Below are 19790 nucleotides of genomic sequence, written 5' to 3'. Positions count from 1 at the left end.
AGACTGGGTATTCAATCAACACTCAGCCTTTGGCACGTGCCAGGAGCTTCACAGATAACCAACACATTGAGTCTTTCTAACAACCTCTGAGGTGCGTACCATTTCACAGAGGAGGAAACTAAGGCACAAAGTTATTAAGGAACCTGCTCAAAACCACTCTACTAAATAGTGGGCTGAGATTCAAACGCAGACAGCCTGGCTGTGGAGTTCAGGCTCTCAACAATCTGCTGTTCATCCTGGGAATGGTTTCCAAATTCTGGAAATGGCAAAGTCCCCCCAAGGGAGACTTTCTACGGTGATAAAGGAGAAAACCGATAATTCTGGATTGAAGGCTTTGAATCTCAGATGGGCAGAATCCCAAAAGTAAGGCTCCAATCACTCAGGGATGGAGGTCTCTTCCTGTGACTGCCTTGTGACTGGCAATGGCTGTCCTGCTGATGACTCCTCCATACCTGAAGTTGACAAAGGAACTGGGGTGCGCAGGTTCTGCCCTGTCAGGTCTGCCAAGTACCACAGAGGCTTGTCATGCCGACAAGCCCCAACCCAGGCCCAGCCCATGGGGGCCCTCCCCAAGACACAGACATACCCACGCTATTCCCCATTCACTCAGGGTTCTGCCTCTGGAGCAAGAACACACCCCCATCTAAAGGCAGGCCTGGTGTACTAAGTACCTGACCTCACTCTCTGGTTTATTAGAACCCTTTCCACCAGAGCCCCTCTGGGCTGCTTCCCCTGCTCCCTTCCCCAAACTCCCATGGCCCCTCCACAGCTCAGTCTACCCTCCTGAAGCAGGAGGACCCAAGGTATTGGCTTGGCCTCTGGACCAGCCTGGACCAAGGGTGAAATTTCCATGGCTCCAAGAGCCACTGCCCTTTGTCGCCTCTGAGCCTTTCTTCATGCCTTCTCCTCAGACATGAACAGCACTGAGGCCAGACTGGCTCTGCCCCAGCTCTGTGCAGGAGGAGGAAAGGGAGCCAAGCACAGGTGTCCTGGAGCCACCAGCCCAAAGATCTCTCTGCTACCTGAATGCTGCAAAAAGGCAAGCAGACACCAGTTTAGATGCAATTTTTTTTCACTTTTGTCAGCGAAAGAAGTCAGAGATTTCAAACAAACAAACAAACAAACAAACAAACAAACAAAACTAACCCGCCTCCCCCCCCCCCCCCCCCCCCCCCCCCCCCCGCCAAACACACACTTTGTTTTTCAACAGACAGGCCAGGTCCTGCCAGGCCTTATTCACCACTAAATGCCCTAAGGCCACCGCCACCTCCACCCTATCCCCACCCCCACTGGTTCTGGAGCCCTGTGAGCAGCAGGAAGCTGTCCTCTGGCTTCGGGCTTTAGACTAGAGCTCCAGCCCAGGCAGGAGTCATGGCACTAGTGCCAGAGCACAACCTTCCTGGCCTGGTCCACGCTCACCACGTGGCTCCCAGAGTAGCACCAGGCCACGGCGTTGACAGCAGTGCTGAGGAGAGGAGAGGGGAGGGGAGGGGAGGGGAGGGGAGGGGAGGAGAGGAGAGGGGAGGCAGGCTTCAGGGAGGCATCAGGAGCCAGGCCTGCAGGCTGGGCTCCGCTCCTCATTATGGGATGCCGGCAGCTTGAGGCTCCCTCTGAGCCTGCTGCCTCACCTATAAAGTGGGCTCACGGGGCTGTGGTGAAGATGGACCCACGTGCACATGGGAAAGCACCTTGTGAACAAGAAGGGCTCTGGGGGGTGGAAAGTGTGGGACAAGGACTAGGGCCTCCAGGGTCCCAAACATGTCAGAACCTGTCACTGGCTTAGCAGCAGTGGGGCCAGGATGGCACTGGCCCTGGGCAGGTGGTAGCTATGCTCACCAGTGGGGTCCCCGTAGACTGCCCTCCAGCTTCCCAGTGTCCACATCCCAGACATAAAGGGCTCCATCCCAGGAACCTGCCAGTGCGTAGCTTCTATCTGGACTGCAGCAGAACAAGCAAGAGATGATCAGAGGTAATGACACAGACACTGACAGACGTGATCAGATGGGGCACACTCTGGCACAGGCATGTGCTCACAGACATACCTGAACACGGCTTTGGTCCAGTCAGAACCGCACTTGAAGCCATCAGCCCTAAAGACAGACAAGATCAGGGTTAGAACGAATGTGGCTGCCAATCCCTGCCCTTGGCCAGGAGCTTCAAGAGCTTCCTCTGTCCATCAAGGGCTTGGGCACCTCAGCGGGCCCTGGTCCAGAAGGCCCTCCAGGAAGGGTCCCCCGCTGACAGGTCCAGAAGGACCCTTAACAAGGGCTGAGAGACCCAGCTGCCCCAGCCCAAGCCACAGTGTCCATGGGCACGAGGCAGGTACCTGAATACTTGGCGGATATTGCTGACACGAAGGTCAATGACCTTAAGTGTGTTATCTCGGGAACAGCTAAGCAGATGCAACTGGTCATGGCTGAGGTTCAGGGAGGTGACCCGACCCTGCACAGGAATGACCTGGGTGCAGCAGGGGCCCCTAAGGAGCAAAGACAAAAGCATGGATGAGAAGCAGCCCACCCAGGCCACTCCTTGCAGGTTAACAGAGTCCAGAAGTGCCCCATTGTCATATCACTGGGGGCCAGGGCTGACACTGACTAATCTCCCTTCTCCCACTGCAGCCAGCCCCTCCAACAAAATCTTAGGCAGCCTTTGACTCAAAGCTGGGGGCCTCGAAACCCCTGGGTCACTAAAATAAGTACTGGAGGGAAAACCATGAGAGTTGCCTTTAATTGTGTGAAAGAGAGCAAGGGGGTTCACGCGGCAGTCACCATACACCAGGAAGGAGGAGCTTCAGGCATGCCTGGCACTGGCTCCAGCACTGGCTTTTATAAACCATCCAAGCCCAGTGTTGAGCTCTCAGATTTAAAAAACAACGAAAACTTTTGTTCCCTTTGATTAAAAAGCGGTAACTAAGTGGAAAGGGGGCTTGGTTGGCAAGGCCCAGGCAGAGTCCAGCAGTCGGACCAAGAGTCACTAAAACGGTGGCACAGGTCCCCAGGGGCAGTGGAGCTTTCAAGGGGCCAAACCCAGCACAGACAGGCCACCACAGCCTCCATGGCTCCATGTCCAAAGAAAGGAAAGAGAACACAAGATGCCTGTCCCATGCCTCGACCACCCACAGCCCATGCCCATCACCTGCTGTCCCAGAACCGGATCTTCTGGTCATTGTGGCCACTAATGATTACATGGTCCCCACACACCACATCATTACAGTACGAAAGGACATTGATGGTCCTGGAGCCTGGGGACCAAGGATTAGAGCCCTAGCCTCAGAAAAGGGTTGTTGGAAGCCCAGAAGCCCCAGAGAGGTAGTATCCTCCCCAAATTAGAACCCAGATCCTCTGCTTCCCAGCCCAAAGCCTGAAGTCACCAAGAAACCAGGCAGAAAAAAAAGCACTGATGGGCGATAGAGAAGGACAGGCCTTGGGAGGTTTCACCCCAAATGCCCGTGAATCTTGGAGCCACTCCCAGAGAACAGGCTGAAGTATTCTTGACCCGGCCTGGGGGTGCCAGCAGGTAGGGAGGGAGAGGAAAGGGCTGGACCTCACAGTAGGCGCGGCCGAGGTCCCACTCCTTCACTGTCCGGTCTCGGCTCCCAGTCACCGCCTGGTGCCTTGTTAGCTTGAATTTGGCAGCCGTCACCTTGTCTGTGTGTCCAGACAGTGTCTCCTGCCCCCACATCCCAGGTATGGATCAAGGGGATGGCCAAGACTCCATAACACCTCCCTCGGGGTCCAAGGTATGACCCCTGAACCCCAGGTTGCTTCCTCAGTCACGCCTTACCTTGGACTGTGCCTCCCCGACCTTCCAGAGCTGGGCAGCCTGATTGTAAGTAGCTGCCAATATCTGGGAGCCCTGGAGAGATGGAAGGGGAAGGGAAAGGCCCTGAACTTGGGCCCTGACAGAAGTAAAATCCCTCAAGCCAGATAGCCTCAGAGCTTCCCACAGCCCAGGTCACCCAGGCAGGCAGAGTAGCTTCCAGGCCCAGGGAAGATTTGTGTAGCAGCCAGGACTGGTTCTGGGACATCCATGATGTTCCCTTATGTCCCAGAGCCCCCACCTGCTCAGTGTGGAGATGGGAAGGGGGGCACACACAACAGGCATTCCATGCCACTGAGGCAAAGGTCCCTCACCGAAGGGTCAAAGTCCACGCTGGTGATGCTGCCACCAGCTCCTTCAAGGGTCTGGTTGGCCTCCAGACGACCTAGGGGGACCGGGAAAAGGACAGGTGAAGTGGGGTCACTAACCTCATGAAAAGGGAGGAGCTGGGAAGATCAGTCTCTCCCAAGTTAGAGAACAAAACTCTGGGGACCTGGGCTGGAGACTGCATCTCCCCCAAATTACCAGCAGGGGGCTCCAGGGAACAGCAGGGCTACAGAGGACCACAGACAAGGCACTGTCCCTAGGTCACACGGCAAGCCAGGGCCAAGACTTTCTCTAGGAAGTCTCCAGGAGCTAACTGTGACTCCTCAACACACCCGCCTCTACAAGCACAGGGTAAACAGCCAACACTCATCTCCTGAGTTCTAAGAGCTCAAGTGATACCAGAAGAGGAGGCCACTGGTGGGCCCCAGGGACCGGCTCTTCAAGGGCCCCTACAGGACCTAAGGATAAGGGACCCCCCACCTCCCCAAATAGGGACCATCTGAGCTCAGCCCTCCCCATCCTGCAGGCCTGGACCCCAAGAGCTGGGAGGCTTGGCCCAGAACTCTTGCCAAGGGGCCATTTGGCCACTGCTCTTAAGAATGTTACATGTGAGGAAACACAAACAGATCCAAGACCTTTGCCCACCAAGGAGCAAGTTGAGGGTGGGGTCTGGAGAGAAAGCACTAGGTTGGCCCACAGGGGAGGAACCCTCACCTCCCACAACGTTCCAGAGATGGATGAAGCGGTCAGCCCCTCCAGTGGCCAGGAGGCTGCTATTGGGGCCAAAACAAACAGCATTGACCTCGGAGAGGTGGGCATTCTATGGGAAAAAGAGACAGTGGTGGCCCTGGTCCTCACCCTACGTACCTCTTGGCACAGGCTCACAGGGTCCCTCTCACACGCACACACGCACACACCGGGTCTCATCAGCCCTGCAGCAGCCTCCCGCTACACATCCTCATACTCCCCTGCCTGGCCTCCTGCTCTCCCTCTCCAGTCCATGCCCCATTATAAAATGCTGAGAGACTTCTACTACAGGCTGGGGGAAGAAAGCTTGTGCTCCTGGTGAGGTGCCCAGCCTTGCTTCCCTGGCCTCCCTGGATGACCCCTGGAACCTACACTCTCTATGTCAGCACCCCGTGCATGTGGCCCAGCTCCTCCCTTACCAGCACATCCTGAACCTGGGTAGGAGGCTGGACGGCCACGCATACAGGGATGCTCTGGTATCGCTGTTCAGGAGCTCCTCCAACAGAGTGGCCTCTCCTCTTCTTGAAACTGGGTGGGGGGCAGGTGTCAGGAAGGCATTGGCAAGGCCTTCTGACACGGGAGCCTCATACTCCTGAGGCAACAGCAATAGGAAGCAAACACGAATGGTGGCAAAACATGGCCCAGAGGTGCAGCGAGCTTGTTCCCAACACAGTCTCTGACCCCAGGGGTCAGTGTGGAAATGAGAAGGGCAGAGAGTAGAGTTGATGGATGCAGAGGAACCTCAGGGCTGGGGTTTCAGTCTTAGCCTTGCTACCACTTGGCTCTGGAACTCAGAACAAGTCCTGACACATCTGAGCCTTTTCCTGAGTGATAGTTCCCATCCAGGCTCAGACTACAGATCTTGGTCCATGGACCACGGATGAGGGACAAAGCGTGGAGGACAGCCAGGCAGGGCCTGGAATGAGCTCAGGGAGAGGCAGCAGAGACTCACACAGACAGCTGGACAACACACGGACAGACAGACTGAGGCACATACACAGACCAAGCCTGGACGCCAGAAGCCTGACACAGGCCTCTAAGGGGCCCAACCCCTTCACTCACTCACACACACACACACACACACACACACACACACACACACACACTTACTCCAGAAGCCCCTTCACCACATCCACACAGCGGGAGAGCGTCAAGGAGGTGGCGGAGGCAGACCTGGGGTAGAATCGAAAGAGATATACTAAGGGACTGGCCAGTGAGTGTGCAGACAGCAGCCATTCATCCCTGCACTCTGCTGGGGACCCTGAGGCACACAGCCACTCGAGCCTGGGACAAGAACTTGGTTCCTCCGAGACCAGGAGAATACGATGACCCGGAGCAGTCCCAGGAAGGTGGAGGCAGGGAGGGATGTGGCAATGAAGTCTCCCAAAGTTTCCACCATGATGGTAAGAACTGCCTCACCACCCAAATGCCCCCCCCACAAAAAGTTCTGGGAAGGCTGAGCTGGGGCCTACGGGGGAAAGGGTGAAGGTACCCTGAGGCTGGGATACCACAAGGCTGGAGTTACCGGGGGTGGTAAAACCTAAGCTTGCTGAGTGACCTCAAAAATGCCCACAAGAGGGGCACCTGGGTGGCTCACTCCGTTGAGCATCTGACTTCGCCTCAGGTCATGATCTCACAGTTTGTGAGTTCGAGCCCCACAGGGGCTCACTGCTGTCAACACAGAGCCTGCTCTTGATCCTCTGGCTCCTTCTCTCTTTTTGCCCCTCCCCTGCTAGTGCCCGCTCTCTCTCAAAAATTAAAAACAAACAAACATTAAAAATAATGCCCAGAAGAGGGTGTGTCCTGGGATGACTTGGCCCACAAAGGCTGCCAAGAACTTTCAGGACCAGCATTTCAAGCTCCTCCCCAAAGTTCTTTCACTGCCCCCAGGCATGGACACCAGTGATCTGCAAGGAAGGGCTGAAAGAGAAGCCTTCAGGCTGGGGAATGGAGCAAGGATGGGTGCCGGGGGGGGGGGGGGGGGGGGAGGCAGTTTCAATGACAGATAAATGGAGACAAATGGGGGAGACTGAGGGGAGGGGCCCTCACGGACTGAAGCCCCAATCTGTGGGCTTCAGCAGTCCACATGAGCTCACACCTATACATGCTCACATGTTCACACGTACTCCAATATGCTCCCCCAGGTGTGTACACACATGTGCTCTCACGTCCATGTGAGTACATGTGCTTATACACCTATGCCTACACACTGCGGCGTCTCCCCAAGCCCCTCTCAGCCCAAGAGGTGGCCCCAAGGCCCTAGAAGACACTCCAGAGTGGGGCCCGGCTCAGAGCTCTGGGACAGTCCTCACCTGAAGGGCCTCTTCCACTTCTCACCAGCCTCAGTCTCCAGGGATAGGGGCTCAGCAGCCAGGGTCACAGTCTCAGCCATCTCTCTGATCCCATCACCTACAGTCTTTGGACTCCTGGGAGAGGGGGTGAAACTCAGTAAGGCCAAGGGACCAGCCCCTCCCTGACCCGCCCCCCGCCCCGCCCCGGCGCCCAACACTGAAAGCAGTCTGTGCGGGCAGGCGTTTGGGCTTCTCAGACCACACGAGTCTGCACGTGTCCTGTGCGCTCAGTCTAGGTGGGAGCCTCTTGCGGACACGTGGGGGACAGGGTAGAATTGCAGGCAGAAGTCAGAGAAAAGAGCGCTTTAGAGCACGCGGGGAAGAGCGGGCTGCAAACCCTCGGCGGGCAGGACCTGGCGCACCCCGACTCTTACTCGCTGATGCTCACTGTCCGCTTGGCAGCCTTCTTTAGCTCCAGGGACATCCGCGCCTGCTTGGCCCTGTGGGAAGAAAAGCGTCCCGAGAGCCGGATCCCGCCCTGACGCGCCACGAGGCGGGGCAGTGAAGCTCGGACCGTGCCCGCCCCCAAAGGAGCACGACGCTCGAGTCTCCGAGGGGCGGGGCCCGGCGCGCTCACCTCTCGTGGCGCTCATTGCGCAGGTTGCGCTCGGCGGCAGCGCGCGCCTTGCGCTGCACGAGCCACTCCAGCAGGTCACGTGCCTCCTCCTCGTGCCTACGCAGGGCCGCCTCCTGGAGCCCGGCTTGCGCGCGGAGCCCCTCGTACGCCGCCCGCTGCGCTACGTTCAGCGCCCGCTGCACGTCCAGGTGCCGGGTCTGCTGCGCCCGCGCCTCCTGCAGCTGCGCCACGCGGGCCTCCAGAGCCGCCAGCCTGGAGGAGGGGGTAAGGGAGAGACTCTCCGTCATCGCCCAGTGGGAGCGGGTCTCAGAGGCGGACGGACTTGCCCATGTCACGCGGTCAGGCTGGGAGCAAAGTCAAGACTCCAATCACGTCTCCCACTCAGGCCTGCCGTTCGGGGCCGCAGAGCCCAATACGTGGGGAAAGCCCTCGGGCCGTGCTGGAGACACGCAGGGTCACCCCGTCCCCGGGCAGAGATGGCCCCGAGCCACCCAGAGATGGGCGCGGTCCCCCTCGCCCTGGCGGCGCCTCACCTGCTCTGCCGCTCCTCCAGCGTCGACTCCAGGGCGCCCAGGGCTGCCCTCTTCTCCACCACCTGGTAGGCCATCTGGGGGTGGTCGGGGCCCGCAGTTGGGTGGGCGTGGGCGCCTCTGCAGGGCTCCCAACGTGCCCCCAGCACCTCCCCCAGTGGAGGCTGATGGGACAGACTCTGCTACTCTACCCACCCGCCCCCTAACTGAAAAGAAAGCAGAGGCTCAGATACGTTTAGGATCCTGCACAGGAACGCCCTACTGCTTTTGTGGAACAATGGAAGGGCCTTTAGGCTCTGGAGTTTCACCTGAGTTTCAGTCCTGGCAGTGCCACTTATTTTCTGTGTGACCCCGGGGTAGTCATTTAACCTCTCTGAACCTACTGTTTCCTCACCTGTAAAATGGGAATGATAGTGCTTACCTCACAGGGTAATATTAGGAGTAATATTTCAGGTAATAGTAAACGTTTATATGGCACGTGTGTCATGCCTTGTTCTGAGTACTATATATGTATTAACTCTCTTAATCACCATAACCACACCAGGTCCTGCCACTTTCCCCACATTACAGAAGAGGACATTGGCGCAGAGAGGTTTAGGATCTTGACAAAATTACACAGCTAAGCGGCAGAGCTGATGGGTGAACCCAGGCCACCTAACATTATGCTCCAAGTACAGGACAGATCTACAGAAAAGGCTCCAGGGATGTGGGCTCTGTTTCCCACTTCTCTAACCCCTGACCTACCCAACATAGATCCCTGAGAGCAACAAGGAGCCCTAAGCAGAGGCACAAAGGCAAGAACAAGAATAGACTCTGGGAGCACGGAGCCCAGACTGAATGCTGGAGCTGCCCCCAGCCCAAGAGTGGGGGTGAGGGTTACCTCATCCATACCCCTGCCTCATTCAAAACAGTCCTTCAAGCAAGAGCTGGAAAGCCACAGACAAAGCTCAAGTCCCACTTTTTTTTTAATATTTATTTTTTTAATATTTATTTATTTTTGAGAGAGAGAGAGAGACAGAAGCAGAGAGAGAGGGAGACACAGAATCTGAAGCAGGCTCCACGCTCTGAGCTGTCAACACAGAGCCCAACGCAGGGCTCAAACCCACAAATTGCGAGATCATGACCTGAGCCAAAGTTGGACGCTTAACCGACTGAGCCACCCAGGTGCCCCTTAAATATGTATTTGAGAGAGAGACAGAGAGAGAAAGAGAGAGAGAGAGAGAGAGAGAGAATGAGTGGGGGAGGGGTGGGGGGGGGGGCAGACAGAGGATCCAAAGTAGGCTCTGTGCTGACAGCAGTGAGCCTGATGTGGGGCTCAACCTCACAAATCATGAGATCATGACCTGAGCAGAAGTCAGATGCTCAACCAACTGAGCCACCCAGGCGCCCAGCTCAAGTTCCACTTTTTAGAGCTGAGGGGTCAGTGGGAAAGACGGACCTCAGGCGGAGCAGTTCCTACTAGGTGACACGAGGAACATAGGAAATAACTGAGGCTGGGGCCCTGGTTGCTAACCTGTTCCTGTGTTCTTTCTCACATGGGCCTGGTGAGGGATGAATTGAAGAACAAGGTTAGTGCTACTCACCTGCACTGACACATCTTCCTAAATGAGTGGTCCTGCATGTGCCTACTTTCCTAGCTGGCCCAATTTCTAACGTTTGTAATTCCTTTCAGCACTGAGCAGTCTGACCTCCACTTCTGCTTCCTCACCTGTCATTTTACTTTCATTAATGCTTTGTTATTCAATATTTTGGGGATGCTTTTCAAAATCCAAATAATACAGATGGAAAACAGATTAGTGGTTGACAGGCTAGGGATGGTTGGGGGAGAGGGTTGAGTTGTGAAAAACTCAAAAAGGATAGCAAGACAGAGATCTTTGTGGTCATTAAATTAGGCTGTATCTTGCACAAATCCACATAGGGAACAACATGACAAAGAAATATATGTACATTTCATACCAATATCAGTTTCCTCATTGTGTGTACTATAGTTACACAAGATGTAGCCAGTCTTTGCTACTTCCCATGAATCTATAATTACTTCCCCAAAAAAGTTAAAATAATGATTAATGCTTGTTGTGATATGTGAAACAGTACTAAGAATTACAGAAAAAGCCGCTCCCCATCCCCTGGCATATCCAGTGGGAACACACACTGGTGTGAGTCTGAGGAAGTGCCAGGGAGAGAGTGCTAAGGGCAAGACATTTGTGAAAGTGTCCCAGACAAAGGGGACCATAAGGTCAGAGATTGGAGAGTGGCAGGAAATGCAACAGGGGGCTAGAGAACTCCACTGGGAAGGCAGGCTAAAGGGTTCTAGAGGATATATACCAAACTGACAATGGGAGAGATAGTGAAGGGGGTTTCACTTCTTTATTCTATGGGCTTCTGTTTTCTTGAAATGTTTACAACGAGCATGTTTGTGTGTATTGTCTTTTTTTAAGGGAGATCTTTTTATTATTAAGTATATCACTCTGTGCGCTGTGCAGAGAATGGATGGGCGTGCCAAGGGAGAGATCATCCAGGAAAGGATGAGGGTACTTGGGCCAAGCCAACAGAGACTTGGTGGATTTGAAGGTAGGATCAATGAGCTGGTGACTAGCTGACGATGGAGCGCTGGGAGAGACCAGAGGTCCCCCCTGAGTTTGCAGCCCAGTGACTGCCAGTTGGGGAGGGAGGGCTACCTCATCCATCATTTAGTTCACAAATATTCATTAGCATGGACTGTGGAGACAGACCCCAGGGATCAGTGGAAGCAAACCACAGGCGTCCCAAGGCCTTGGGGATCTCACAGCCCAGAAAGTGCCACAAATGTCAAGTTGCAACTACAACAGGGCTCTGAGGGAGAGGCTCTCACTGGGTTCCTAGCTCCATTCCCACACTAGTTGGGCAAGTAATGTGGCATGCTGTAACTGGGCATGTGTTTATGGCCTATCAGTTTCCTCCAATGTACTGGAAGCTCCATGGGGCCGGGTCTTGTTCTTATCCTGTGCCTGTGACAATATAACTATTGTCAATAAATCTTTGTTGAAAGAATGGATGGGGATCAGAGAAGGTGGATTCATGTGGAAGGGTGTTCAAATCCTGACTCCACTTCTCTAAGCCTGTTTCCTGCTCTAAAGTTGTAAACGAATAGCTGAAATAATGTTTTAGCCCAATGCCTGCAGGAGTCACCTCTCAATGTGCTGCTGGCCATATATTATGGGGGATATGGTGAGTCTAATTTTAGATGTGATGTCCAAAGACCAGCTGAACAAAGACTGTGGAGCTCATGAGAGAAGGCCAGGCTAGAGACAAGTCTGGGAATAAGCAAACAGAGAAAGTCTTTGAGGCCACAGGAGTCAGTGAACCCACCCTACCTCCAAGGAACACCCACATCTGTAGGGAGGAGGGAAGGAGACAAAGAAGGAAGCTTAGAAGTAACTGCTACAGAAATGAGAGGAAACCTGGATGGTGTGGTGAAACAGAAGACAAGAGACACCATAGGGTGGGGGCAGCAGTGTCAGGTGGAGGTAGCACACCCTGCCATGTGGAGGTGGACCACCTTACTCATTTGGTCTGCAAACTCGTGCTGTGCATCAGCAGGTGCTAGACCCTGGGGTTGGTGAGGCAAGCTGTGAACAGAGCAGGCAGGACGGTCTGGAAGGGGGAACAGAGGTCGTCTGGCCTTGCCTCATACTCCTCATACTCCTCTCTGAGCTCTACCTCACATCCTCTAGCTGCTGTTGAAGACCCGAACTGGGCTGCCAGAACCAAACTAGAGAGCACTCTGGCACCAGAGTTGGAGAATGTCCCTTGTTTGCTGGACCCCTTGGACCACCCAAAGTCCTGGATTGTGGCTCCACCCCATTCTCTCTCAGACCCCCTGCCCAGCCTACCTCACCACAGACCAGCCGGAGCCCCTCCTCCTCCTCTTGCCACTTCATCCTCAGAGTGGTTGGTGAAGGGACTTGGTCTGAATCGGGCTCCGATTCCTCCTCCCTGTCAACCAATAAGAGTGGCATTCATTGTCCCTCCATTCACCCACAGGATGCACACAAAAAGCCTGAAACCAAAGCCATGAACTTTCACCTGCAGAGGGTGGAAGCCAGAAAGCCAGCAGAAGAAAGAGCAAGTCTCCAAAAACTGGAACTACCCATGACTCCTCTGCTCTGGGATTTCCCCAGGCCTTGGGTTACCTAGCCAGGACCCTCCTCAAGAAGCACCTCCCATGGGGCACCTGGGTGGCTCTGTCAGGTAAGCATACAACTTCAGCTCAGCTCATGATCTTGTGATTCGTGAGTTCGAGCCCTGCATCAGGCTCTGTGCTGACAGCTCGAAGCCTGGAGCCTGCTTCGGATTGTGTCTCCCTCTTTCTCTGTCCCTCCCCTGTTCACACTCTGTCTCTCTCCCTCAAGAGTAAATAAATATTTTTTTTTTAAGTTTTTTTAAAACACCTCCAAACTCTGAGGCCCAGCCCATTCCTGGTTCTCATCTTCATTCCCCCTTTGGAATATGTAGCAAGACCCTACTCTCCCTTTGGAATATGTAGCAAAGACCCTTTCTGTCTGCATCAGGTAAGGGTAAGAAGACAAAAAGAGAAGAGGAGAAAAGGCAGGAGTGTGGGCGTAGAAAGGGAAGAGATGAGACAAATGCGGAGCTGGATTGAGCAGGGTGGTGGAGAAAGGCCATTCTAAGCAGCTGGCTTGGAAGAAGCCTCAAGAGTCCACTTCCTCCCTCCTCTGGGTAGCAGTTAAGGACCAATGAGGTGCCAGAGAGAATGAACCCAGGACAGGCAGTGGGGGCAGGACCCAGGCACAGGCAGCTCATCATAACCAGGTATACACATACACTCACCAGGGGCCCTGGTGGGTAGCAGGAGTGGCATCATTTGGCTCTGGCTGCAGCTTCTCTGAGATCCGGGCCAACAATTCAGCCTTCTCTAGGAGACGGTTATCTAGGGGTGCAAGAGGGTGAACCTGGGACAGAGACAGACACTTGCAACAGACTCCAGGCATACCTGGAGTCTGCATACCCAGAGATGCAGAATGAGGGAGGTGCTGACAGTCTGGGTGCTGCCCTTTGCCTGAGGGGTGTCTGTGTAGCTCTACCAGACCTTCAGCCCTGGCAGACCTTCCTTACAGCATCTGCCCACAGGCCCTCCCAGGAAACCTACTCTCCTAAGAACAGAGAAAGACAACCACCACTGGGGAAGTATATGGCTGGCCTCACTGCCCACTCAGGGTCCTGAGGGAAGGAAGGGGCCAGAGATTGATTCAGTCTTGCCCCAGAGCAAGGCTTTGCCCCAAAGAATGATGAAACACACCAAGCTCCACCTGCTAGTGGCCTTTGGTAAATTACTTCCCCTCCAGGGCCTCTTACTTTGTACACTAAAAAACAGTCCTGTCTTTCCCACAGTTGGGGTAAGTAAGTTTCCTCCAGGCCAGAAGAGAAAGTCCTTGAACAATTATGTAGCAGACCTCCTTGAGTTTGGTAGTTTTTGCTACAGACCCTGGAATGTCTCCCTCTACCCCCACCACACTCACTTCCTCTTTCTCACCAGTTTCAGGGTAGGGTGGGGGTGGTAATCCCAGGTTTGGCTCCTCAGCAAATTTCCTTCACCCAGTCCCCTGCCTGTCACATTTAACTTAGGTCACTGGCCAATTCTTACACAAAACCCCAACCCAGCTCCCAGGGCACTGCACTGACTTCCCAGCAACTCTAAAGATGCTGTTTGCCTAATTTATGGGTGAGAAATTGGTGGTTTAAGGATATAACCCACCCAAGACCACAGAGAAGACTAGAGCTTCACTGTCTGATCTCAGCCCTCCAGAGTCACACAAATTGCAGCTGGAGGATGGGGAGGGAGGGGAGGCTCTTCCCTCAAGTTGGATGGTTCCATTGTCCATCAGAGCAGTGGAGAAGTGAGGCTGGCCTCACGTCCCTCAGGGAGAGGACCAGCAGCCTAGAAGGCTGCAGGGAAATCACCCAGGACAAAAGCAGCAAATTCAGTTTGGGGGAGCGGGGGGAGATGGTTAAGCAGCAGCTAAAATTAGGACCAGTGATGGAGCTGGAGGAATAGTGGTTGGACTTTCCACCCCAGACGTACAATCTTGAATGACCAGAGGCACTCACACAAATGTACACCTGTTCATCCTGGCTTGAACTGCCATACCCACTCCTGACCAGCGCCCCAGAAACACCTGTGAGAGTATGACTTCTTGGGTTCACCAGCAGCCAGTTCTCTCTAGAGGCTTCAGTTGCCTAAGCACAGAAGTGCTCCAAAAACCTGAGCCAGGATCACTTGTCAGTGGCAAAGCCTGGGACTCTGAGCTTCCTCCCTAAGAGATTCAGAGTTTAGAATCTCCAGCTACTCTGGAATTCTTTCACTGGGCCACAGGGACCAAATGAATTGACTTGGGTTGTACCCTGGGGACCGCACGGGAAAGGGAAGAAGCATAGAGACCCTAAAACACCCACACTCGCTAACGAAGCCATGCCCAGGAAGCCCAGCCTGGGGAGAGGCCGCCCCCTGAGGAGAGAGGAGGGCAGGAGCACCAGGAGGGAGCTCCGTCCAGGAAGGGGCTCTAAGCAGAACCTGGACTGGGAAGCGCGGGAATGCTGGCCAGGCAGAGGTGTAACGGACCGAAGGTCCGGCAGGGCCGAAGCTTTGGAGGCGAGAAGGCATTGCTGCACACGGGTGACAGCCCGAGGAGCCAGACAACACTCCGTCCGCGCCCGGAGCCCCATCCCCTCCACTGCCATCTTCCAAGCCCCCCGTGGCGCACTCACAGGCAGGCACCAGTTCCAGGAAGAGTGCCTTTTGCGTGCGGTCCCGCTGCCGAAGCTGCCGCACTATGTGGCGTTTCCAGGGGACACCGGGGGCGCCGGGCCCCTCCATGGCAGCTCCCGCGCCTGCACCGCGCGCACCTCCCGCGGAAGCAGGCGAAACCGGGGCGGGGCCTCGGGGGACTCCGTGACGTCAGGGGGCGGCAGCGGCGGGGAATCCCCGGATTGTACTAAGAGCGTCTGCTGGGGGGAGAAAGCAACGCTAATATGGGGGGAAGCCGCCCCCACCAGGGTCTACACCACCCGGATCGCACCAAAAATCCTCACCTACGTCGGGGCTCCCATTGCTGTCCGCGGCAATATGCGGTGATGGAAGTCGCGGGCTCTGGGCGGCTTCCCCCAGGCCTGTGGGCACACTCCCGGGCCGGGTCATTAACCCCTCTGCGCCTGGACCGAGTTCAGAAGTAACGGAAGATCGCCCACGGCCCGCCTGGACAAGATGCCCTCTGAGCTAGAGACCCCTCATACTCGGACCCTGCCCTCGAGGTGCTCAAGATCTGTGAGGAGAGGCGACACGGACGTGAGGCGCACACAGCGTGACGGCGAGTTGCAGCACAGAGGAGGAAGGGACTGAAGGGAAGAGGCAATGCTCTCTGGGAAATGACCGCATTTGAGTTAGAACTGAGGGCTGAAATAGGTGTTGGCCAGAAGAGCGAAAAGGATTCCAGGCAGAGGGAAGAACAAGTACAGAGGTTCCATGATATAAAAAGTCCCAGGGGACAGAAACTCGTGGAAGGACAGGAGGCAGAAAAGCCCTTGTGGAGAGCAGGGCTTAGGGGCTCAGTTCTTCGCCCCGAAAAAATTGAGGTCCCTGAGAGTGAAAGGATGCAGCTGATTTCATCTGGCAAATCCCTCGCCCAGAAGGGAAAAGCATCTGACTTGAGGTTGCACAGGAGTGGGTGGCTAACCTGGCCAGCAGCCCAATGTCCTGCCTCAGGGCTCAACAGTTCGCTCCAGGGGCGACCTCTGGAAGAGTAGCAACGTCTCTTGCAGGTACACTTGACAGTGAATCATGGGTTGTAGGGAACTGTGATAAAACTGTCAGTCGCCGTGGTGGCTCAGTCGGTTGAGCATCCTACTCTTGATCTGGCTCAGGTCATGTCTCATGGTTCTTGAGCTCAAACCCCACGTAGGACTAACAGCCTGACAGTGCAGAACCTGCTTGGTATTCTCTCTCTCTCTCTCTGCCCCTCCCCTGCTTGCACAGGCATGCTCTCTCTCAAAATAAATACATAAACTTAAAAACAACAACAACAACAACAACAACAAACCTGTCTCCAGCAAGATCCCTGTCCAGACAACAACAACAACAACAACAACAACAACAAACCTGTCTCCAGCAAGATCCCTGTCCAGAGCTCTGCAGACATATCTGGTGTGAAGAATGAAAGGAGGGATTCACTGGACCCAGCCTCACCCCTGGGTACACTCTAAGGCCCCAGCAGGCCCTGCTCTCAATGAGTAAATGCAGACCTGTCCATTCCCCAGGAGATGGAGAGAAACTGGGCAATGTTGGGGAGCCACACAGGCCCTGGAGGTGATAGGTCTTTTGAGATGCTCATGGGGATGGGTCACAGGACTTGGAAAGCAGTAGATGCCAATGACACCCCAGGACAATGTACCCTGCTGTGCTTTGAAATTACTGTGAACTGAGTTCAGTCACCCACATGTCATTGCCTCTGACCCTCATTTCCTTTGTACAAGTTCCTTTGGAACACCTTCCCCTTTAGGCTCCTACTCATGGGTCACCTCCTCTAGGAAAACTTTCCTGCCCCTTCATTGAGTTAAGGCCTTTCTGACCTCAGCCCCAGTCCAAGCCTAGCCTGTCTGTTGAAGGGCTGGGTGCGGGTAGTAGCATTCACCAGAAGGCATACACAGGAAAAGGGCATGGTACCATGGAAAGCTAGAGCCAGTTGGTGACAGTGATGAATTCCTTTTAGGAATCCACCTGTCTGACTCTCAGGTGCCCGGGGACACCATCAGAGGAACTGGGGCTGTGTGCATTGAAGGATGTGTTAACAGGGCTCTGCTTGGCTGTAAGGCGCAGAGATGCTATTTCTCTCAGGTGAAGAGTCAGTTTGGGGTGAGGGGGTCCTAACCCTTTTTGATTCACAAAACAGTCCTAGGAAATTTAAAATAATTTGTCATTTTTGAATAGTCTGATAAAGAAGTGATTGATTTTGGCTAAAAATATCTATCTTCTATCTTTAGAATATGACAGATTGTGTTATAAAGTTCACGTAAAATCTTAAAGAACATTCATAGTATATGACAAAACATTTTTCACATTTAATATGCTGTTTCATTTATCTTTATGTAATAAAAATATGATTTGGTGACCAATATATATAAAAAGTGACTATATCATAATTCAGAGTCTTAATGCACTTGAGAATATGTAGTTGGCCCTTGAGCAATATGGGTTTGAACTCCACAGGTCCACTGATACACGGATTTTTTTTTCAATAAATACAGTACTGTATGATGGGAGAAAAAGAAACAAAGGCCAGGCCTTGTTGTGGCTCTGTTGCTCATAGTCTCCAGGCAGAACTCCTGAGGCATACAGATTGTAACACTCCTACAGCTCCCTCAAGGACTTCCTTTTACCTATATTTTACCAATATAGCTTTGCTCTTGTTAGTGTTAGAGTTGCTTTTCCTCTTATAGCCATAAATACCTCCCAAGATGTACGTTAGCAATTACCTAACAAGCATATGGCCCGCAAGTATACATCTGAAGGGTCTCAAGACTAATGTTTTAGTAGACAGTGGCACATAACCTTATCTTAGCCACTGCTGGCTCCTCAAAGTCCTGGAAGCCTTGTTTCCAAATTCCTTACAGACTTACACTATCCCTAACCCCCACTAACTAAAAAGTATTTAATCAGTCACTCCTCACAAACACAAGTGCAGCTCTTTCTGCTCATAGGTCCTGTCCCCGTGCTATAATAAACGCGCCTTTTTGCACTGAAAACATTTCAAGAATCCTTCCTTAACTATCTGCTTGTGGCTGCACATCACTGTAAATGTATTTTCTCTTCCTTATGATTTTCTTAATAACATTTTTTCTCTAGCTTACTGTATTGTTAAAATACAGTATATAGGGGTGCCTGGATGGCTCAGTCGGTTAGGCGTCCAACTTTTGGTTTTGGCTCAGGTCATGATCTCACAGTGTCATGTGTTCGAGCCCTGCATCTGACTCTGCACTGGCAGCGGGGATCCTGTTTGGGATTCTCTCTCTCCCTCTCTCTCTCTCTGCCTCCTCCCTGCTTGCACTGTCTCTCTCTCAAAATAAATAAATAAATTTTACAAAATAAAATACAGTATATAATACAAATATAAACTATGTGTTAATCAACTTTATGTTATTAGTAAGGCTTCTGGTCAACAGTAGGCTATTAGTAGTTAGGTTTTAGGGGAGTCAAAAGTTACATGTGGATTTTTTACTGTTCAGGGATTGGGTTGGTGCACCTAACCCCCATGTTGTTCATGGGTCAACTGTAGTTTGAAACTTAGACCTGGGTTAGGTGTCTCCTAGCAGCCAAAGTGATTACTTAAAAACCTAAATCAGCTCATGTTATTCTTACTTAAAACCCTCCAAAAAAACCAAAAAAACAAAAACAAAAAAAAACCTTCAAAGGGTGTTCCAGTATATTCCAGCATATTGAAAGCAAATCTCAAAACCTTTATCATGGCCTTCAATGCCCTGCTTGCTCTGGCTCCTGCTCACATCTCTGACCTTACCTCTTTTTACCCTGTGAACAAAGCCTTATTCACAACACTGAAATAACTGTCTAACTCATTCCTATGTTGGTACCTTTGCCCTGGATATTCTCTATTCCTGGTGCTCTTCCTTCAGAAACTTTATTTAATTTTTTTTTTTTTTTTTTTTAGAGAGAGTGGGGGAGGGGCAGAGAGAAAGGGAGAGAGAGAATCCCAAGCAGGTCCCATGCTGCCAGCACAGGGCCTGACATAGGGCTTAAACCCACAAACTGTGAGATCATGACCTAAGCTGAAATCGAGAGTTGGACACTCAACTGAATGAGCCACCCAGGAGCCTCTTCCTTCGGAACTTTTAAGAGCTGGCACAACCCCTTTTTTCGGAAGATCTTCCCTGTTCATCCAATCTGAAATAGCCTCTATTCCCATCAGCATCTACAACGTCAACTAATTGTTCTTCCTTTCAGAGCCCTTATCGCTCCAGAGAGGTTCTTGTTCCTGTGTTTGTGTTGGTTTTGATCTGTATTTCCAACCAGGCTATAAACTTCAGGAGAGCCAGGACCAAGTCAGCTTTGATCCCAGCTCTGTCTTCAGACCTAGAACAGCACCTGGCAACAGTTCAGGAGGTGATCAATAAGTATTTATGGCCGTTGCATCAAAATATTAAAAAAAAAAAGTTTTAATGGCCCAAGGCTTACAAGTTTTGAATTCAAAATTATAGTTTTATCTAATTGAAAAATAAATCACATGCATATAGCCAAAAATTTAAATATTATACGAATGAACCTTTTTGCCTCACACCATCATATTGGTTAGGATAAGACAGGCTGTTCTGTGATCTTTTCTCTATTACTTAATACAACTATTTCTTTAAAACTTTTTTAACATTTATTTATTT

At 52.7% G+C, this 19790-nt stretch overlaps 1 protein-coding gene across 6 annotated transcripts; it reads right to left on the bottom strand.

The window, feature by feature from the left end:
* Positions 1–1193: 1193 nt before the first annotated feature.
* ATG16L2 (autophagy related 16 like 2) lies at positions 1194–15729 on the bottom strand. 6 transcript variants are annotated; one of them, XM_053900068.1, is made up of 19 exons: positions 15441–15726; positions 15117–15356; positions 13182–13281; positions 12224–12326; positions 8355–8428; positions 7822–8073; positions 7619–7684; positions 7206–7319; positions 6004–6066; positions 5313–5421; positions 4861–4966; positions 4134–4204; positions 3784–3855; positions 3549–3669; positions 3136–3241; positions 2327–2476; positions 2043–2090; positions 1837–1938; positions 1194–1465 (listed from the first exon to the last, which is right to left on the bottom strand). In XM_053900068.1, the coding sequence occupies exons 2-19, from the start codon at positions 15223–15225 to the stop codon at positions 1378–1380; spliced, it is 1854 nt and encodes a 617-aa protein (XP_053756043.1). In that variant the 5' UTR covers positions 15226–15356; positions 15441–15726; the 3' UTR covers positions 1194–1377. The 6 variants fall into 6 exon arrangements, with proteins under 6 accessions (XP_053756043.1, XP_019305278.1, XP_053756044.1 ...); XM_019449733.2 differs by having other exon boundaries at positions 15117–15353; XM_053900069.1 differs by lacking the exon at positions 6004–6066 and having other exon boundaries at positions 15117–15353; positions 15441–15727.
* Between the last annotated feature and the right edge of the window lie 4061 nt (positions 15730–19790).

The sequence above is a fragment of the Panthera pardus genome, unplaced genomic scaffold, assembly GCF_024362965.1.
Source record: "Panthera pardus isolate Hobbes unplaced genomic scaffold, ASM2436296v1 HiC_scaffold_12, whole genome shotgun sequence".
NCBI classification, from domain to species: domain Eukaryota; kingdom Metazoa; phylum Chordata; class Mammalia; order Carnivora; family Felidae; genus Panthera; species Panthera pardus.
Note: the sequence above shows the minus strand (reverse complement) of the source record. Positions and strands in the feature narration are given on the sequence as shown.

What these genes read in the sequence shown, in the direction of transcription:
- ATG16L2 (XM_053900068.1), bottom strand. Translation starts at nt 15,225, where the DNA reads ATGGAGGGGCCCGGCGCCCCCGGTGTCCCCTGGAAACGCCACATAGTG. An exon ending in CGGACAGTGAGCATCAGCGA is followed by an intron (nt 7,320 to 7,618) that starts GTAAGAGTCGGG and finishes CCCCTCTCCCAG; the next exon opens with GAGTCCAAAGACTGTAGGTG. An exon ending in TGGACCAAAGCCGTGTTCAG is followed by an intron (nt 1,939 to 2,042) that starts GTATGTCTGTGA and finishes GTTCTGCTGCAG; the next exon opens with TCCAGATAGAAGCTACGCAC.